The sequence below is a fragment of the Hyposmocoma kahamanoa genome, unplaced genomic scaffold (genome assembly GCF_003589595.1).
Source record: "Hyposmocoma kahamanoa isolate Upper Pololo Valley unplaced genomic scaffold, ASM358959v1 100021, whole genome shotgun sequence".
In the NCBI taxonomy this organism is placed as follows: domain Eukaryota; kingdom Metazoa; phylum Arthropoda; class Insecta; order Lepidoptera; family Cosmopterigidae; genus Hyposmocoma; species Hyposmocoma kahamanoa.
In genome coordinates, this window is record NW_020653200.1 from 19,852,474 (window position 1) to 19,874,018 (window position 21,545).

Below are 21,545 nucleotides of genomic sequence, written 5' to 3' on the forward strand. Positions count from 1 at the left end.
CAATCACTGAATACGAGTTATATAACCAACATATTAACATATTTTCAACAATTTCCTGGCAGTTTTTTAAGGGATATAAATAAAAACACTATTTATTATAGTAAGTATTCTCTTATTATAGTTAGTCGCGGCGCTTGTATAGCGAGTAAGAATCCCTAATAAAAACCTATGTATTTGTCCATACAAAAATGCTGTTTCAATTGCTCTCCGTGCGCATGTTACGACGACACGATGCATACAACGGCGCGTGGCGGCTATCTCCCTTAAGTCATGATATACCACAGAAATCTAATATTTATTTAGATTTCTGTGTGATATAATTACATACGAATACGCTACGTTTCAATTGCTCTCCCTTAACTGCGAATGTTCCCTATAGCGTATTTATGGCGCTGTATGACGGTGTGGCGGCTATCTCCCTTAGGTCATGACCTCTAGACACAACACAGAAATTCTAGTTTGAGCAAAAATCAATATCTTGTAAATTTCACTTTTCGAGAGTATGCGCCGTCGGCATGCGCGTCGTCTATTTAGGCACCGTCGTTTTTGATTGATTAAAATATAGGGCATATACACACTACTTTACAACTTCTGAACTCACCATTAAACGGAAACAAAGACAATTCGCTATAACGCGGCGATCATGTAAATATTAATGTCGCAAAAGCAATACGATGTAATTATGTCTCTTTTAAGTTCAAAGTCAACTTACCTTTGTCGTATCGGATTGCATGCTTTGCCCAAGAGATTCCGAGCCATGGTTTAGGTAAGTCCAAAAAGACAGCATCAGCTTGTGAATTAAGTTCCTCTCCAAAACCACAAGTTAAAACATCGCGGCACTTAACCTGTGACAATAAATTTATATAAAGTATGCTGATCTATATAATGTTCAGGCGTTCAATAAAAAATATATAATTTTAAATTCTTACTGAAACAAACTGATCTACACCATGTAGCTCAAATTCCTTTTGAGCAAATTGTGCCCGTTGAGGATGGAAATCAAAAGTGAACACAAAGCCCTTGGGTTTCACACAACGAATGAATGCATGTGTTAGAGAACCGCTGCCTGTGCCTATGAAAGAAAACCATTGTTAGCAAGTAAAGTAAAAGTAAATAAAGCAATTACTTACTACTCTTGAACAAAGAAGGGTACGAAGTAATCAAATTGAAACTTTTAAATTTCTTCATGGGTTTTACAATCTTCCAGACCTTCACAACTGCTTTGAAAGGACAGTACACTACAGGAATATCAGGGGTCACAACATGAAAATTGTCCGAAGGCCATCAGTCACCAACACTGCCCACCACATCTTTGGCAACAGAGTGGTTACAAAATGGAACAGGTTGCCTGAGGACTTGGTTAATGCTAGCTCAGTGAACACTTTCAAAAACCGGTTGGACAGCTGGTTAAAAAAGAAGAATTCGTGTCTTCTAGGTCTTTAAGATCTTCTAGTGTTTTGTGGACTTTAACAAAAAGATTCAGGACTATTTGTGAAGTTATGGACTTTATAAAAACTCAACACAGCTTTGATATAGGGTGTCAGCTTCAAGCTGATCGCCTATTAATAATAAATAAATTACAAGTATCATTATGTAATAGTTAAGTACAAGTACCTTACCAGCTTCGACTACAACTTTTCCAGGGATCAGATCGAGTTGACAGAGGATCATGCTAATGTCTGGTGAGTAGATAATCTGTGTGCGATGAGGGAGGCACAAGGTCCACAACTCGGGGGTGGGCTGTATGACGTGGCCCCACCCCTTCGATAGTTCCACCTGCATAACAATGACAATCAATTTGAATATGAACTTTTTGGAAGAAGTTAGATGAACAATTTCATGGTTACTTCACGTTTTTTTGTTTTTGGAGTTCTTTTTAGATAGAAAGAACTGCTAGTGTACTCAATATAAGTATTGCATAATCTTACATAGTTAGTAATAAATTAGGAAGTAACCACAATACACAGATAAATATTGAATGAAAATACCAAAATAAAATTTTGACTTACCTTGGAGCCATATTGAACTCCAATCAGATCCTTCACCTTCAACGCACCAAAGGGCGTCTGGTAGACATTTTCCACCAGTATTCCGTTCTTGTTTCTTATTTTCTCTTGCACCAGAACAGCATGGAGGTTATTGCAGAGATACAAAATCACAGTATCGTTCGGTTCTATAAATTGTTTATATCCTGACAAACTCATCCTCGGAACGTTCTTTCACTTAACCGAGAGGCTTTCGTTACAAGATGCGATTTATGCACTGAATTATATTAGAAAATACACTTTATGTACAACTTGAACTTTGTTTTTTTGGTTAAGCCGCGCCGAAGCGGCACTGACGTGTAATGATTTTCTGACGTTTGTAATTATACTCAAAACTATGGTTTAAATCTATATTATTAAAGTCTAAAATTTAATGATGATGTTATGTGAAATAGAATTCAAAGGGAATAGGGACACGGGGTTTAGCTCTGCGTTTAGTTTCACTCAGATTTGCGAATTGATAACTTTAGGCTCATTTATGATAATGCTCTAAATATTCTTTATTGGCGCTACTTAAATAACCCTATTGTAGAATTTCAACGAAGTTCGGTGTTTCTATAAATGTTAAGAATATTTTAAGCCGTTTATTGAACTCTACCAGAAATTGCAAAACGTTGTGAGAGTGTAGAAAAATACTAAGCTAGAGTGGGATAGTATATTAACAGTTCCAGCTGATTTTCTTCTCTTTCTTTAATACGTATTTCATATAATCGTGCTAGAAAAGCACATCAGATTATTTTGTTCTCGATGTAGCTTCATTCTTAAGAGTGATTGGTGATTAGTTCTTGCATATACTAGAACTGACCAATCAAATAAATATACATTTTACATATTGTTAATGAAAACGAACTCTACACCATAACACGCCTGAATTTGACGTTGATGCAGAACCAAGAGTCGAGTAAACTTGTTGAGTTTTTAGTTTGCGTTTGGTGGGCAAAAACGAATAAACGTTCGTTGTTGAACATGCTATTTATTCAAATATCTGATGTAAAGATCAAGATTACCTACAATTATTGAAATATGCAGCCCCTGTAAACAGAAACGCGTGATACTCAGTGTACAAGATATTAAAGGACAATGAACATGGACGCGTCCAAAATCACGAGCAAAACGAGTGCGTTGAAAGCATTGATCCTCAAAGCTTGGCGTGAGCGATGGACCGACATCCAGTGGGGCATCAATATCAAGACCATACTACCAAGAGGCGTAAGTGGCGATTTGTACAATTTAGCAGATTGCATTCTGCAGCAGGCAATGGTTGGATGCGGAGCTAATCAACTTGTAATATCGTACCTCAAGCATTCCTTGGCATCTCATTTGGTGTCTTACGCAGCTGTCCTACAACGAATAGCAAAATTTGACGCATTTCACAAACCTCATTGTATCATCAGCCTCCTAGAGTTTCTTGAAAGCTTTTTGGATAGTATCACCTGTCGCGGCAAATTAGAAGAAGAAGTGTTGGCGTTTGCAGTGTCATCGATAATACTGTGGCTCTTGCAAGTGTATCATTATTCTCTGACCAAATATCCTTCATCAAACCCCATCCAATGTCAGGAGTTGTTAGAAAAGTCTACATCTTTACTTAATTCCATTGTTAACACAGACTTTTTGCTGGGAATGTTTTATTTGGCGAAACAACATGACCAGGAGGAGTACAATGAAGTGACAAAAAAATGTCAAGAAATAACAGGGTTTATGATGATGAATACTCAATTCAAAGCACCTGCTACTATACATGAGACTTTGCAGAAGATCTGCAATATGGACCTTGACAAAATTGCTCCTCTGAATAACAAGCCAGAGTCAGTGACATACTGCTTGCAGGCTTTGATTGCTATTGAAGTTTTAGCACATCCAAGTGCAGATTTGCAGCAGTTAGCTGGTCAGTTACTGATGATCCAGAGAATCAAGGGATATTCTTTGTCCAGACTGTATTGTGAACTCATTAGGGCTAGTTTTATTTCACTGAACGATTCTAGTAAAGATGCTTCAAAACAAGCTTTGTGGGCTGCATTTACTTTCCTCAAACTACCTCAAGTGATGCTCTACCTCCACACTACATGTGGCACCACTAATAGCGATGGGGAGTATTCAGTTGAATTAGTAGATGCATTTGAGAAACTACTACAGTCAAATCCCTTGTTGGACATTGTTGATACAAAGAACTCTTGTAACAGTGTCATAGCACTAATAGAGCCCCTAGTGAAATTGAATGTTTTGTCTGAAAGTCATTTGCAGTATTTTAGCCAAAAACGTGAGAATAAAGATATAAAGTTGCAAAAATTGGAGCCTACAGGATTGCAGGGCTCAGTACCATCATTCATCACACGTGCTGAGCCAACACTTGCTGGAGTTCTTAAAACTTTGGGAGGTGATTTTCATAAAACTCATGATTCGTTATATGTGATGTTTTGTCAGATTGTAGGAGGGACTACTTTGGATACCATACTTGCAGTTGCCACTGTAGAAGGCAGATTGAAACAATTTGTCTCAAAGCTCATAAATTTTAATGAATATGCATTACTAGCTGCTAGCGAAAAGGGAGCACCACTTTCTAAAATATACATCTTTGACATTTCATTTTTGATATTAGTATCCATTGTTCAAGATTATGGTTTTGAAGCTGTACTTGAAGAGAATGGAGAATCATTTTTTGAAAAGTGGGTAAGAGAATGCTTGCCTCAGAATGGAGTACATAAATCTCCTGAGCAAATACAACAAAAGTGTGACACACAGGTTATAGAAGTTTTTATACACCACCTGAGTGCTCCAGATTTTAAAAATACTAACCTCAAACCACATGACCTGTGCTTGAATGTGCCTGGAGTAATTAAAGAGATACTATTTGCATGGGAACAGGGATCATTGTCTGCAGCAGATGTGAAACGTATGTTGGACTCATTAAGACAAAAATTGGCATCGTTAGCTGTTTGCGCTTCTGTGTGGTTATGTGCTTATATAAATGTTGTACATCAAGAAGCATCTTTAAAACCTCTTAATATGATACAGCAGTTTTTGACACCAGCCGAACCTGAATTGGCACAAACAGATAATTTTAAGGACCGAATTGGGCTGATGTGCCAAATTGTAAGGAAGTTGCAATATGATATTCATCCCCCATCAGTACCAAAATATACCAAAGGATATACCCCCATTATAGTTTCACGTCAGCCTATTTTAGAACAACTTCAGGCTGTATGGGAAGATATCAAATCTAGGGGTTACTTGCACATTGATGCCACACATGTTGTTCTTAGTCTTCTTGTCACAGCTGGGCCAGTATGGTTTGCCTCAAATTTGGTAAAAGAGACATTGAAGTATAGGTACCAGGAGGACCTAGATAGGTCAGTGGACATTGTACTAGCCATGTTCCATTTCGATATTGAAAAATGTACTGTGGCTTTGTTACTTCATGTTTTATCACAGTATTTGTACAATGCGAAGTTGTGCGAAGAGTTAGTGGAGCCACAATCGGCGATTTTAGCAAAACTCTCGGTATATGCTATTTATGCGGCTCTGGAACATATCAATGCAAATAAATCTGACACTAATAGAAAACGACGATTAGAAGAGACAGAAGATGGTGAATGTTCCAGCAGTAAAGTGAGAAGACTTAATGACAATACGGCCAGTGAAGCTGGTAGTAGTTCTTTGCCTCCTCCAAGTCAGAGTCCTCCATCACCTGTAGCTTTGAAGGAACCACTTCAAACTGCTTTAGAAATACTGTTCACTTCATTTTCTCAACTGGCGGGCAAAAATGGAGATGTGACCCCACAAACCCATTTTATACTACAGTTTCTTATGTACATTGTGCAATGTGGACAGGACAGAGCTCAAATTGTACTACAGAAAATGCCTAGTGAATTAGTGCCTACTTTGATAAAAGCACTTCCAGAAAGTTTTAACATAAACCTGATACTCAGACTTTACGATTTGACCACACCACAAGGGCGAAAAGACACTGCCAGAGACCTGTGTTTGTTTAGGAACATGAGACTGAGACCTGACTAATAATTTTTGAGTAACAGTAATGTACTTGTAATTTTAAGTGAAGTTTCTTTAATATGACATTGTAACGCTATTGGATCGTAATCATAATAAAGTAGTCATTAATTGGAAATTATTTTGGTTTTTAATTTTCACAATTATATGGGTTTTCAGGAAATAAAATGAAGACTCATAATTTTATTGTAGTATCTTTACTTTTCAAATCTCAACCAACAACATAGCTTCATAATTTAAAACTAAACATAATCGTATTACCTATAAATGATTTGCAAAAATAGTATTTTTTACACTTTGAATTCTAATTCTATTTATTGGACGAAATTAATTATATCTTTTGTAATTTTTTACATCGTCCTTATTTACAAAATAAATGTCATCATAAGTTAATTTTTTTTATTGTGCCTACCTATATTTGTGTTCAAAAATCATTACAATAATTATTGACACCAATAATACATCTTTTGTATGCAGTAATCACATTGAATGTGAAATATAATAAACTATTTTTACATTTAGAAGACAATAATTTTTACAATTTCACTTCCTAATATACAATACACTAGATCCTAGCATTTTACAAAGTTCTTATAAACACAAAGATCACAGGAGAGTTCCAGAGCTTTTACTTATAATTTTAACAACAAAGGGTAACAAATAATATTGAACTATTTTATAGAAATATTATAGCGTCCTAAATCTATAGTTATAATGCAGGCTTTTTGGCATCCGGTGAATCTGGATGTGGACGATCTAGAACAATCAGAAATACACTTTAAAAATCACGACAATACGGAACGTGCCCTTACACGTTGAATACAGAATAATGTTGACTGGTAAATTTGACAATGGTTTCGCACATTCGCTGATCGCATGAAGAGTATTGAAAGCTTATTAAACATCTCGCATTAGCATATTGAAAAACGGTCGCAATGGCAGCTTTATGTGTAATTAAATGACAAACTTATATAAAAGACAGCGATGTTTCTTATTTTACAAAATACTACTTTGAGAACTTACCGATTTGCCTTCTAAGAATGTCTCCTTCTCTGGTCGCGTTGTACGCTGGCGGTGGATTACTGACCCTCATTTGTAAACTTAATCTATTAGGATTGCAGTTTGCAGACAGTTCAGTCGTTGTGACTGTGTTCTCCGTATTATTTGCAAAAGACGTCCTTTGGTTCCTATTCCATGTTTGCTGATAGGAACTTTCAATTGCTACTGCGTTACATCTATTGTTAGTGTGAGGAACATATTGTTCTGGTGACCAGTCGAATACAAAAGTATGACTATAGTTGTGAGTATAAGCGGAAGGTGTCCCGGATGGCGTTGGTGGCGTAGTCGTCACGTATGGACTTAAGTCTTGATGGCAAACATCTGGAACTTTTTGCAGTGCTGATTCTGACCATGTTGGACTAGGGTTCCATTGATCCACCACTTCTGTTTCTGTAATATTGAAGTTCTTGGATCCTGGCCGTCTACTAGCAATGGAACCTGCAGACACTGCCACTAACGTGTCTCCCCCAGAAGTGACTGTGGAAGGCGTGTCACGAGGGGACAAAGATACTGGAGTATTTGGTTTATCATCCGGGCTTTTTCCTTTCCGTTTGGCATTAGGCTGTATCCGTGTGTCTTCTATCCGTAGATTGTGGTACCTGTAATATGAAGCTAATGTTAACCATGTGGATTTTCAGCTTCGTGGCTAATTCACGAGGCCGTATGAGTCGCTTTTGTCGGTCTTACTAAGCCTAAAAGTATTTAAAGAACACCTGCTATTATTTATTTTACCTGTTTTCCTGCAGTGATACGGAATAATCCACTGGACCATTGTCTGGCCTCTCGTAAGCATAATGCATGGGCGTAAGATGCGGAGGGACGTGTGATAAGTGGGCTTGAAGTCCAGGATTGGGCATCATCGTGACTTGGTTGCCGTTAAGGCATACGGGCGGGGCAGGAGTGTATTGCATGGCCGGTGGATAGACTTGTATATCAGGCGGTGGTGGACCATACATCCTGGTAGCTGCTTCGTAAGCTAGCCCGTAGTGCAGTTTTGATTGTACGGCGTAGTAGTGGTACAGCCAAGGGTTCGCCTTCATCACAGCCGCTTCTTGCTCACTGTTGATCAGACATTCTTTATTGAGGTTACAATTAAGCGTCCCTGGTTAACGCATAGCCTGTTGTATGTAGGATGGGGTCGTACAAATGCTAGTTACAAGTACCCAAAGACAATAGGTGAAACAAAATTTTCGTGTTTTTATTTTACACCTTCCAAGATCAATTCATTTTTATATTGACCATATATCGTTCATTAGTTTATAAAATGTACAATAAAAATTCGCTCATATAAATAGGTAGGTATCAACTATTTAAATTTTACACGTTTTGCCCATTAGGACGACCGATAAGTGGGAAGTACCTACTAAAGTTAAACGTTAGTAGGTACTTCTCATTACTAGTAGTAGAAAGTAGTATCCCCTGTGATGCACTCTAGAGTAAGGAGTTCTTTACTAATAAGGAGATGCACTAATTTGTTTATACGTTACACTTTTGTAAGTAACGATAACCGCAAAGTTAAGATTTTTTATGCATTAAACAATTGCCTACATGCAAACAAATTGTTACGCGCTGTAGTATACCTAGCCTCCTAATATACATGCACTACTTTGCTTAACTTATACGTTACACTTTTGTAAGTAACTATAACTGCAAAGTTAAGATTTTTTATGCGTTAAATAATTACCTACATGCAAACAAATTGTGACACTATAGTATACCTAGCCTCCTAATATACCCAATAAGTCAACAAACGGCGCATACTTTATTATGTAACCTCTAATAGTCCATTTGTTTATGTTAAGTACGTAACAACAACAACAACATAAGAACAAAATGTAAACAATCTTGAGATTGTTTTATACCTATTGTTTTGTAAAACATTTGTTTCAATAAAAAGGCGTACCAAGATTGTTTATATTTAGTTTAGTACCTAAACAAATGGACTATAGTGTCGTATGCACGTTGTAATGCCTGAATAGATTTTGTTTTTTGAACACCTAAAATACCTGTTGGTACTAAATAATTTTGAGGGGCACTCATGCCCTTGATGTAACATTTATCCAAGTACGTAATACGCAAAGTATAATAGTCTTCAGAAACTTTTTTACACCTTTGATAGTTGGGTTAGTTGAACAGATGGAGGTATGTACCTACGTAGTCAGTTTGTAATTGAATCGTAATCATGGTGCTTGGTCACAGTGACTCAGGGGCCAGGGGCTATTCATATTAATCCGTTGGCGGGCGGGTCCTAGATAGTATATCTAAATTAATTTGAATGCACGAGTGGGTGACAGTCTAGTTGACCTAAACAATCAGTCGGCACAAAGGGCGGTGGCGCGGCCCTTTAGGCACTTACGTTTTGTAAGATGTTTGGTACATTGTGTGAGCGATTGCCTGTAATTTTTAAGCAATTATTTGAAGTAAGTTAGTTCTATAAATTTAGGTAAGTACTATAAACTAGTTGATGCCTTGGTTAATGTGTAGGTACCAAATTAAAACTTTGCTTTCATATTTAGAATTTTTACTTGTTTCTTTTTTTAATTATGAATAATTACAATTTTTACATAAATTTTTTAGTTTATTATTTTAATCTTGTATATTATTTTGGTTTTTAGTTTAACTTTTTTTATGTTAATATGTAGGTATGTACAAATGTATTGGGTTCTTTGATTTTTAAATGTTTAAATTTATTTTTGACTTTGTTGTAATTATGGGCATATTCCTGAGATAAAGTTTTCGTTATTTTGTCTATTTTATTAATATATATGTCTATATTATTTAGAGTCTTGCTTCTTCCGGGGCTTATTAGATAAACGTTGAATTTTTAAATTGGAAAAGATGGTACTCGCTGACCAGGTACAGTCGACTGTAGTCTGTAATTAAGTTCTATTATTACTATTACAACTTCTAAATTCAAGACTTCCTAGTGTGTAAGCAGTTTGTACTTGTATTTAAGGGCAATGCGTGGATATTTTGCAAAGTAACAAACTAGTGAAGCCAATAGCTTGAGAAGAAAACATATCGCATTGGCTACAACTATGTCATCTAGTGTGTCATAACTAAGAAGAAGAAATGAATTGTTCTTTACAAGTATAATAGAATAGATGCGATGCGACCATATTTTACTTGGTGATGGTTTCATGATAAACAATTAACAAAAAACATATTTTTCAATTTGTGTAAAAATGTAATGTTTAGAAACACAATATTTTTCAATTTGTAAAGATAAAAAAAATTGTTTTATAATATAGTATATATTTAAAATATAGTTTTATATCTATATCGCACATTTAGTTTATGACAAATGTCTCCATGCATCATCCCTTTTTTGAGTTATGTATTTCAATTTGTCAACATAACTTATTTACAGAACAGATTTATATAAACTTATAAACTTTTGAGACCCTTGTATAATATAACATTAAAACGTAATGATTAGACAGCTATTATTTTACGCCACCGATTTTCGTGTTGGAGCTTTTAAATCCGCTCTGCTCACAAGCTCGGTTGCATTGTTCGCGGGATTGCGTCATTTGTCACGTTTCTGCGCCGATGCTCTTGCGCAACCTACTCATGTTACTTCGTGCTTTTCACTGACAAATGCTGGTTGCTTTTAGTAATGAGCCACGCTTACACGATAAATCTAATTTAAAACATACATTTCTTAAATACTTGTTTCGGTGTTATACGCTAATGAATTGTTTACACTGTAGCCTGGTTTGCTGACGATTTGTTTAATAACCGGTAAGTTATAAAAGGAAGGCAATTTCATTGGTTCAACAGATGAACAAAGGGCGCAGGTTACGTGTGTAGCAGCGTGGTAATACAGTGCTATTTTCTAAGGGCCTAGCTTCGGTGCTATTCGGAAAGTTTTACGGAAGTTGACGATTGCATTGTTAACGTAGGATGTCGTTCTATGATTATATTCTACTTCGCTCATCACTTCACTTCTTTAAGTCTACCTTGAACTGTTTACACAATAAGTTACGCAGTATCACTTTATATTTGAATAGACTGTTACTACTACAACGCTATACAGTACATAACAGTTTATGCAGTATTTTGTATTAAAATGACGTTTTACCGGATTAAAAAGTTTCTCAACAATATCTATATTGCTTATTTCCGTAAAACTCGATTGACGACTTAGATACGAGTAGGTATGTCGAATACAAATTGTCGACATGTCGACCGCCTACGTCATGTCTGTTAGATTTATGCGCTCTGCCTTACGGAAGCACAAATTGGCGGGAAACCAACAACATGGACGGATACGTTAATTTCCAACATTCTACTTGGCTATGCGTAACGAGTGCTTGCTTGCTTTTATACAATATTTTTTTTTTTGTATCAGTATTCAGTGTGTCCTATGGCTATGCGACACGGAGGCAACTGAGGGACACTGCCACTGCGTCTGTCACCCTGATACATAAGTTGACAAGTCTCATGCACCTGTAATTTCACCATCGCCATTTACCTTTAACAACCGAAACACAGTAATGCTGACATTACTGCTTGGCGGCAGAAATAGGTAACGTGGCAGTACTTCCCTGGACGAACTCTTCAACAAGGAGGTCTACTGCTACTGCAAATACCGTAGATACATTGGCAGTTTCCAATTTGTTTCTTTTTCAATAAATTGTATCATTGTACGGTGCTCTTTTAATTCAAGGTACCATAAAAAATTATAAATTAATAGTTCTTTAAATTAACCCTTTCATAATTACTAATACTTACACGAAAAAGTTTTTTTTTTTACATTTTGTGGGTTCGATTCCCAGTTAAGGCAAGCATCATTTAAAAATCTTTGAATGAATAATATTATATATATTAAGATATATATAATATTACTTTTAAAAATAAAATAATATCTTCATGGAACAAAATATCCTATCTAAAGTATGTAAAGTACTTTCCCACCGTCTCGGCTATGCCGTGTGACAAAATATATAAACATTTATTTATCTATTGAACAAAATAACGGTAAGACAAGGTTTTTTCAAGTCATGGGTTTTTTATAATTGTTATTATTTATATTGCTACGTGTTTTACTCGTTTCTCTCGTTTCTTAAGGGACTCACCACTTTTATACACACGGAATTGCCTTGAAACGGTCAGAAAAACTTTAAGTCCATGTATTAAGAACCAAAAGCCGTTGCGCTTTCGCTTTCGCTCGGTTCGCCGACGCGAAACATGCAACGTCATTTTCGCTCTTTTTACATTTTTTAATTTGTTAAGCAAAACAAAAATTAGAACTAATTACAATGTAGCCTTTACATAAGATTTAATTTAACATAATTTCGTAATATAAAGATAACTTAAAGAAATTGTCCATCGACAGAACATCTTTTCAAATTACTTAAGGGGAAGACAGTTCGTTCATGTTTTCAAAGTCTTATCAACACTGGCACTAATAATAATTTTACACACTATAACTTAACTATACTAACTCAAAAGGTTTAGTTCTTATAGTCTACGTACTAGATTTATATTGTCTAGTAGCTGTAAATATAGCCTCTATGTTCACGTAATGATGAAGTCTATATATGTTAGTGAGCTTCGGTGTACTTTTTTATCACTTTATCTCGGGCTCCATATCCAAATTGCGATGCAGATCTTCACTTCGTATATACCAAGGAGTACCCAGAATTTAATAAAGCACACACTCATAGCCCCTCACTAGGTAAACGCTGGGTGGCGGGAGTCATGGACACACACGTAGACAATCATAAATTAGACCCAAACTAACGAGAGAAGTAAATGTAGGCCATACAAATACTTCTGCCGTCCCGGGAACCGATCCCATGACCTCTTCGTGACAGACCAGCATGGTATTCGTTCGGCCACGGAGGAATTGTCCTCAGCATTTTAATTTGGAAGCGTTGTAATATCTGTATGTTGCTTTTAGCGGGACAGGTCCAGAGCTGGATACCTAAGATCCATACTGGCATAAGGAACTATTTAGGTATACAATAATATTTTATTGCACACAGATAGTGAAGAGCATTTGACATTTTCTTGAAACGTAGGTATGTCCACTTCGTCTTTTTTTAACTTTTTTATAACCAAAGTTAATGTGTATTGTTTCGTTTTCATGAAGTTTTATTCGACACTTCTTGGTCCACTCATGGTAATCCATGAGTGGACCGAAAGTGAAGGTTACTGTCTTTTTGAATTTTACTAACCGCTTACTTGTGGTTGTTTCCTACATCCATAATTGTTGTATTCTTACTACATGGACATAAAAGTTTTTCTGACCGACTTAATGGGATTCCTTGTCGATGTGTGGTGACTCCTTAAGGTGCCAGCCACCTTAATATTTATTTATTTCAGATTTAAGATAACAACAACTAAAAATTATATACGGTACTAACCAAATACATAGATGTCGTTGGTAACTAACAATCATAGTAGTAAATCGTGATATTCATTAAACCTTAAAAATTGCAACTAACAATATAATCGAGAGCCAAAATAAATTTATCAGTTCAACTGTAATGCCAAGGAACTTTAAGTTTAAGAACATTTATTCTTCGCAATTTAAAAATTACGCTTTGCTTAGGCCCCAGATGCAATATGAACAGTTCGTTTTGTATTTAAAAAAATCTAAAGTGAAGTTCTTTTGAGCAGTGTTAAGTGTAAGTTAATTGCTGTATTTCAGTGCCATCGCTGCTTCAGAACGAGGCGAAGTTCATTAATACGAATCGCGTGTAAACATCAGCAGCGCGGCGGCCGCGGTGCATTTGCTCGTTCTTTGATTCGCACAATCTGTACTTTGCCAATGCGAATGCTAAAGCGATTTGTCGCCGTCCAGCACATATCTAAACTTTGATGTACTGTCGAACACAGTTGTTGAGCAGTTTGCTTAATTTGTTTGTTACTTCATTAGTAACATATTTACAGGAGAGCAGGTATATAATATTATATAATTGGGAGCATGGAGTGAGAAGTCAAGGCCAACGAATTGTCGGGGATTTTATTTCGTTTTTAATACTTGGAATGTTTAAAGAATTTAAATTTTCCTACATTTATATTAATTTAATCCTTAAGCAGAGTCAGACATTTTATTGAATAGGTGTCAAGTTACAATTTAGACTTTCGTTTGCGATTGTACCTCACAGGTCCAGGGCTTAGTCCAACTATGTGACATTTCCCCGCATCCACTATCTAAAGGTTGCCTACTCAAAGCTCGAAGTCTGCGCCTGCGCCCTCGCGCAAAAGGTTATACTCGCTACAAATTTAATACTACCTTACCAGCGGTGTCACTGAACATTAATGCCGTTTGTTTCTACGCTCATCTTCAATTTATAATTGTGTAGCGATTATAACAACTTTTACCTTCAAAAAGATTAGTGTCACTGGGGATTGTTACTTTTATCAGCTGTTGTACGATTGTATAGGGTGGTCGGACAGAAAATATGTTGTGCAGATCATTCTGGCAGGGGCGATTGACATCGCGAACCAAACAGCTGAGGTAAAATGCCCTTGTGATCTCAACTTAAAAATTAAAATTACGCGTCTGCTTCGCAGCGCCCGCCGTTTGCACGTTCCTCTCACGTAAACTGTGGAAATTAGCCAGATTTTGTATACTTTCAAGCTATAAAATATAGTTGGGAGTAAAGTCCGTCGAGCGGCGCCATCGATCAAGCACGGCGCTTGTTAAACACCGTTTCTCACATCACAACAATAGCCCTCTGCAGGCATATTTCAAACCATCCCGATAGCAACATCGGCCGGCCGATCGGCTTGCGAGCCGCGCTCTAACTTAATAAATCACCCCTATACAATATTTATTCGCCGTAAACCTTCACTACGAGTTCGCGATGCCATTTTGCTGTTGAGAACGCGCGGTATCGGACTGACTGGAATAGGCCTATAGCTGGATAAATTCACATGAGCTGCTGTAAGTGAGTCGGCGAAGGTAAACGATAGTAAGGGCTATGTTTACGCGAGAGGCGTACGTCGTACGACGTCATCTAGTATTGATATCTCAATAGGGAAGTCTGTAAGTGACCGCGTTAAGTTATGGCAGCAATTTTTTAAAGTCCACGGCGGCGGCGCAGTGCGGGCCGGTACGGAATTATCGGTCGGTTTAATAGCGTAGCTTTAAAGCCAATTAGTTGTTGGCACAACGACCGACTCGAAATGTTTATATATTGCAAAACATCTTGTATAAGTTTCTCGATATCGAATTTTAGTTTTAAGAATAATTGTTTACGAGAATATTGAAGTATCTGCTATCTAAATAAGTATTCCATAGTATTCTCATATGAAACGTGCAGAAAAATAAAAGAAGGTTCCCTCAAAATTTCAAATTAATTGTGCGTAGTTATCATTGTTGTATTTTATTTACCTACTTTAATAAGGAATTAAAATTGTACGTTTTGTAGTTTTTATATAACAGTATGTACAAATAGATATATTAATATTAGATTTGTTGCTGTTTACTTTTAAAATTGCCTTTGGTAACGCCATATTTCTTTTGGCTTTATTTATAAAAGACTAAAGATCCACATATTTACGAGGCGCATCTTCAGGGCATCCTAAAAATGTTCGCTACGCCGTGTAAACAAAATTCCGTATAAAATTATCTCCAATTATAGGTTAATTCATAATTACCGTTTGCCGTACCATACGAGTATTATTAAAGCCGTAATCATAATTGGTTCTGCGGGAATCTCGCATAGTTGACGGTAAATATCATACTGTTTAGTCGGAGCTTACATGTTTATAGCATGAAGTAGGTAGGTAGTAGTGTTTATAAAATTACTTTTATGCATAGGCATGGTCACGTCATTCTTATATGGAGGTAAGATTATTTATAAAGTTAGCTATCAATATCAACGAGATAAAACCACATTTTATAAGTATAATAAATCATTAAGCAACTTAAGAAAAAACACCTTCGAATATTAAGTTAACGATCGTAAAATAAACAACATACAAAAGTATTGGTTTAGATGAGAACGTAATCGCTGATTCGATACGGCGCCAATGGAATTTGTATTGATAATAATTGTTAAAATATTGCACATTTGCTGGGAATTATAAGCCATTCAATTCGTATTGCATTTCTGTTGACCCGGACTGAATGATGGCCATAAATGATGAAGAAGGACTATGTCGTCCGATACTCACAATTTGTTTTCAAGATAATGGGTCAGACGTAATCTAAATTACGTTCTGTGACACTTAGTTAGGGAAAACTTAAACGACAATCAAAACATAAAGGGTAAGATAGCTCGTGGTTGTATGCAAAAGTTTAAAGAAATAGACGCAGGTATAGTAATGGACACCGCACTTGATCCGCATGACAGTTTGGAGCCAATTTTACGGATTTATAACCATCCATCCTGCATGTGACCTCTGCAACTACTCTACGTCGTATAAAACTCCACATTTGACGTTTGTTCACATAATAATTGCGCCGGCGCGGGCCATGATGAAGTGATTTCACCCTTGATCGCCGGCCGATTGGCGGTTGTTTCGATATATTAATGGGTAATAAGAGATTCTCGGGGCAAGGACGATTAAGTTGAATGTTTGTGAGTGGGATAATTTAGCGCTCGTAAGCCCTGAATAGGCTTGTATTAGATGAGAGGCTTTACTGTCTCGGGACGTAGGTAATATGCTCACATGATTGTATTGTAGCGGTACATTTCTTTAATGTCAATTGTACTGCAATGGTTTGCTTCTATCAAATTATCGATTGTTTAGCTGCAAAATGTTACATACCTACGTTTCGTTAAACTAATAGAAATAATAATAGTTAGGTAATTTAGGAGATGAAAAGTAAGTAATTTGGGAATATAATCGCTTTTTGTTTATTATATCAAGTGACGGCACGAACAAGTCGTGCATTTGATGGTAAGCTATAACAGTTGCAGTGCCACTCAGAGCTTTATATGTATTGAGTAAATCGTGCAAATGCCATTGTACTAAATAGGTACAATAAGAAATTTCCTAGGTGAACTTACCACGATCAACGTCTCCGTCGAAAATTTTTCTAGTTACAATTTGTATATTATTCAATTAACACTGTGATGACGGGACAATTTGTATGAGTAGACTGCTTTACAAAATATTAAGAAAAGTGTACTTATTAAGCATAATATGGGTTTAAATGTGCAAGTTAAGTCAACTACTTACTTGCTGAAAGAAGAGTTTGGTCAATGAACTATTTACGACAAAAGTGTTAGTAATATTTATATAATTATTTCAAATTGTGTTTAAATTACCTACCTACTTGCGAAGTAATTAATAAATAAAGCAATTATTAATAATCACGTACGAGTCTTCATTCTTATATGTACAATAACAGATATATACAGATCTTACCTCAACACCTGATTGGTACAGACAATGACAGGACGCTGGGAGTTCTCCAGGTTGTCCTTGAGCTGGAGCACCGCGTGGACCCATAGGAACTGGCCGGAGCGGCGTTGCAGTCTCAACAATGCTATGCAAGACCTCTCCTGCTCGGATTGAGTTACTGCAACAAAAGAAATACTGATATACATACATATCTATTACCACGCCCGTTTAAGTGTAGTAGACAGAGATTACGGATGAGTATTTTAATTGTTGATTATTTCTGCGTAATTATGCTCCAACAACACCATCAATAATTAAATTTTTATTGAATTGATATTCAATTATTTTTTGTGAAATTACTCAATACTCAATACTCAATACGTTTATTGCAGACCATAATGTTACAATGTTAGGTGGTAGTAGCAGTTAACATTATGGACCCTGTAAGGGCACAGCAAAACTAAAAACAACTGCATGCACAGTTGTTTTTACAAATTTAAACTTATTCTATTGTAAACTAAATAACTAATATAATGAAATGATGATTAACTTAGACAATTATTTGTTATGTAGGTATTACTGAACAATATAGATTAATCCAAAATAAAATATTTAAATTTGAAATTTGAATTAATTAGATTATTATTGTATTAATATGTATTTTTTGAAATTAAATATTTAAATAATCATTTGGAAATACTCCAATAGTTTGTTATAATTATTAATACAAAGATCGAACACTCAGAAAAAATTCCTTCGATCCGGTCGGATTCGAACCGACGTCTTCTTGCATACCGTGCCAGACGCTATATCAACTAAGCCACGGAACGAACCAACGGACCTCACGAATTTTTCTATGTGCTTGCGTCGTGTCTTTGTACTTGGTCTTTCAACGACTTTTTAGTCGTAGCGCCATCTATGAGAAATCTTTAACAGATTTATCACCCAGTTAGTACCTTTACAGCTACCAGTCCTGGCGAGAGATGTCGCTATTCACTGTATTAATTAAATTTTTATTGAATTGATACTCAATTATTTTTTGTGAAATTACTCCACTAGTTTGTTATAAATTATTAATACAAAGATCGAACACTCAGAAAAAATTCCTTCTTTTTAGTCGTAGCGTCGTTGAAAATCGTTGAAAGACCAAGTACAAAGACACGACGCAAGCACATAGAAAAATTCGTGAGGTCCGTTGGTTCGTTCCGTGGCTTAGTTGGCATAGCGTCTGGCACGGTATCCAAGAAGTCGTCGGTTCGAATCCGACCGGATCGAAGGAATTTTTTCTGAGTGTTCGATCTTTGTATTAATAATTATAACACCATCAATCTTGAAACTTTATAGTCAGTACGTTTATTACATATGATTACGTTGAAATATTTTAAAATAATTAGAATTAATTATCACGTCGAAAAATTTAAAAAAAATAACTGACGACTACAACGACGTCTTAATGCGAAGACGAATTAATGCGTGAAGTCGTTATCAACTGCATGCAGTCGTGGTCTCGGCTGCATGAACTTGATAACGACTTCACGCATTAACTGCAAACATGCATTCAATCTGTTAGCAGCCTAAGATGATGTATAGGCAACAGTACACCAAGCTAAACACTTCGAATATCGCCTCCAGTGCATCAGAACAAGATCCGTCAATGTGTAGTTTGATGTCCTGCCGTTTTTACGGTAGTAAGTGTTGAGTGTAGGAGAAAAAGCATGAAAGTAGGTTCATTGGTATAGAAATGACAGTTATGTGCAGTGTTTGCAGCGGTAGTAGAAAATGGAATGGTCCGAATGTTTGGTCATAGTTTATAGTCAGTAAGTATATTGATTGCACAATCGAATATTGTTGGAAATTTAGAGGTAGGTTTGTCGAGGTAGACCGGTAGACAGATTAGGGATGTCTTTACAAAAATACGTAGGTACACCACTCTTATCCTACACGGCTACTTTTCGGTACACTTGCGATTTATAGACGATTCCATCGATGCAACGCGCGACTGCATCGATACAAACGCGCGATTGCATCGATGCAATCGCTTATTAATGCCAAGTGTAGCGATGCTATCGCGTGTTTGTGGCGATGCTGTCGGGCGCTTGCACCGCGTTTGCATTTGCTGCTTAAAATCGCGCGCGTGTCAAGGTAGACGATTAGCGTCTGCATCGCGTTTGTATCGCGTTTGCAACCGTTCTAAAATACGAAGAATAAACGAGAATGTATGAATAGATATGTACGAGAGCAAGTGGAGATTCATGGTTCTTGCATGTCCACCTCTGTAGGCCTTTAGAAGCGTGGTGGAGTGTATGTAGCGTTTGTTAGTAGTAGTGTAATAGTTGATACAAGTCAAGATACAAGCGCTTGTAGCAAAATAGTAAATCGTGGTAGAGAACAGGAAATTAGCTATTAGGTAATGGATAAGTTTGAAAATTGAACTGCAAGCGAGGACTTGTAATACAATTCCAGCGGTTAGCATTTCCTTCAAGGTATATCTCAAAGATCGAAAAGAAAAGCTAAAGATATTTACGGAAAACAGTCCTTTAAATTTTTTTAATATTTTGAGAATACAGCTAAAGAAACCTTTGATCAATTACGTTCGCTTTAGATACAACGACGAAAATAATAAATAATTAGGCGTGTTTATACGTCGCTTCTCGTATTCTATTTATAAACTAGTTATAGTCATCATTATTATAGTCCTTGAAAATAAAGCACCTAGACTTTGGCTCAATTCACACTGGCGCAGAGTCGAATCGTCGCGTCGCGTCCTGTTTTTCAACTACAACGCCGGGCGACACGCGTCGACGCGCGACTCCATATTTGCATAACACAAATTCGTACACACGCCAGCATATCAAGCTACACATTGACATATCTTGTTCCGTTGCACAGGAGGCGATTTTCGAACAAAAATGTGTAGTCTGATGTGCCGTTGTCCGTACCTTAACAATGGGAAAATAGAGATGAATATGCTACAGGAGAAAAACAAGACGCGTCGCGAGGCTTCGACTCTGCGCCAATGTGAGTTGAGCCTAAAGGTGCTTTTCCTCCCGTGAGGCGAGACGAGAATTGAAATCTCGGCCTATTTTTACCAAAAATTTCCATTTTTTACATTTTGATTTTATACATTGATATCTATACAGAGAGTTAATTTTTAAATCAGTAAATTTTTTTTATGTTTAAGTAAAACACTTGACACATGAAATTTGACCAATTTCTGATGTCCCAATTTTTTTTCATCCTGTACAATGGAATGACCCTTACATAAAACTGAGTCGATCAGCACAAAAAAATTTGATCAATTTCATTGATTTTTATGGACAGTTGTCCGACCACTTGACCAAAAAGTTGAATATCGACTGCGAACTGGCAAGCGGTACTATCTTAGTGTTGAAAACTTTACGGGATGTAGAAAAAAAAGTATATAGCTTCTGGTTTATTAAATAAAAATACGTAGTGCACGTACATAAATGTGTAATAAAAATATTTAAAAACTAAGTATTTTTAAATATTTTTATTACTCCATATAAATATTTTTATCTTCACCTGTAAAGATGTCAAATTGAGATAGTACCGGTTGCCAGTTCACAGTCGATACACCGAAATTTTTTTCACAAAAAAAAACTTAATGGTTCCTAAGACAGTTTTCTTGTATCTTCTATGGTTTTGGACTTCTCCATACTGACCCATTTAAAAAAGACCCTGTATTGCGAACTCGCGATTGAAAAACATCGATAGTGAAGATGCAATGGTACAAGTTACAGAAGCTACACCAATAACCATATGTTTAAAATTATAAAATATTGGAATATCAATAGAGTAAGTAAATTAAGTAAGTAAAAGGCACTATGCCATTATTTGTCGAAAAGCCATCGTTTTATAACGTTAAATCGTAGGGACGTATTACCACAATCTTGCGATTGATATTAACAAATATCACGGTCTTAGGCGAACAGGTGCGATATCATGCGTGGTTACGCGGTGCATTGCGTGAATCGTGTTTTTATTGTAGAGTATACACCACAAAAATATTAAACCCCCAAATATTGTAATATATTACACCAACAAATATTTAAAAAATTCGTTTCACACATCTTCGTCGATAGAATTGAAATTGTGCTATAC

The 21,545-nt window shown here is 36.3% G+C and overlaps 3 protein-coding genes across 3 annotated transcripts in view; 1 reads left to right on the forward strand and 2 right to left on the reverse strand.

Annotated features, from left to right (window-relative positions):
* Positions 1–403: 403 nt before the first annotated feature.
* On the reverse strand, positions 404–2,460 carry LOC113226820 (tRNA (adenine(58)-N(1))-methyltransferase catalytic subunit TRMT61A). The gene is made up of 5 exons (XM_026459592.1): positions 2,010–2,460; positions 1,620–1,776; positions 930–1,072; positions 713–845; positions 404–434 (listed from the first exon to the last, which is right to left on the reverse strand). The coding sequence occupies exons 1-5, from the start codon at positions 2,202–2,204 to the stop codon at positions 421–423; spliced, it is 642 nt and encodes a 213-aa protein (XP_026315377.1). The 5' UTR covers positions 2,205–2,460; the 3' UTR covers positions 404–420.
* Positions 2,461–3,050: 590 nt separating this feature from the next.
* On the forward strand, positions 3,051–6,290 carry LOC113233920 (mediator of RNA polymerase II transcription subunit 24). Its single transcript, XM_026469190.1, has one exon. The coding sequence runs from the start codon at positions 3,126–3,128 to the stop codon at positions 6,057–6,059; it is 2,934 nt and encodes a 977-aa protein (XP_026324975.1). The 5' UTR covers positions 3,051–3,125; the 3' UTR covers positions 6,060–6,290.
* A 239-nt stretch (positions 6,291–6,529) lies between these two features.
* The window catches only part of LOC113226864 (hypoxia-inducible factor 1-alpha-like), a 43,213-nt gene continuing 28,197 nt past the window's right edge, over positions 6,530–21,545 (reverse strand). Inside the window, exons 4-7 of the mRNA XM_026459655.1 lie at positions 17,448–17,601; positions 7,842–8,168; positions 7,074–7,708; positions 6,530–6,806 (exon numbers count right to left, since the gene is read on the reverse strand). Of these exons, the coding sequence (XP_026315440.1) occupies positions 6,760–6,806; positions 7,074–7,708; positions 7,842–8,168; positions 17,448–17,601 (1,163 nt within the window). The 3' untranslated portion in view covers positions 6,530–6,759. The remainder of the gene's footprint in view (positions 6,807–7,073; positions 7,709–7,841; positions 8,169–17,447; positions 17,602–21,545) is intronic.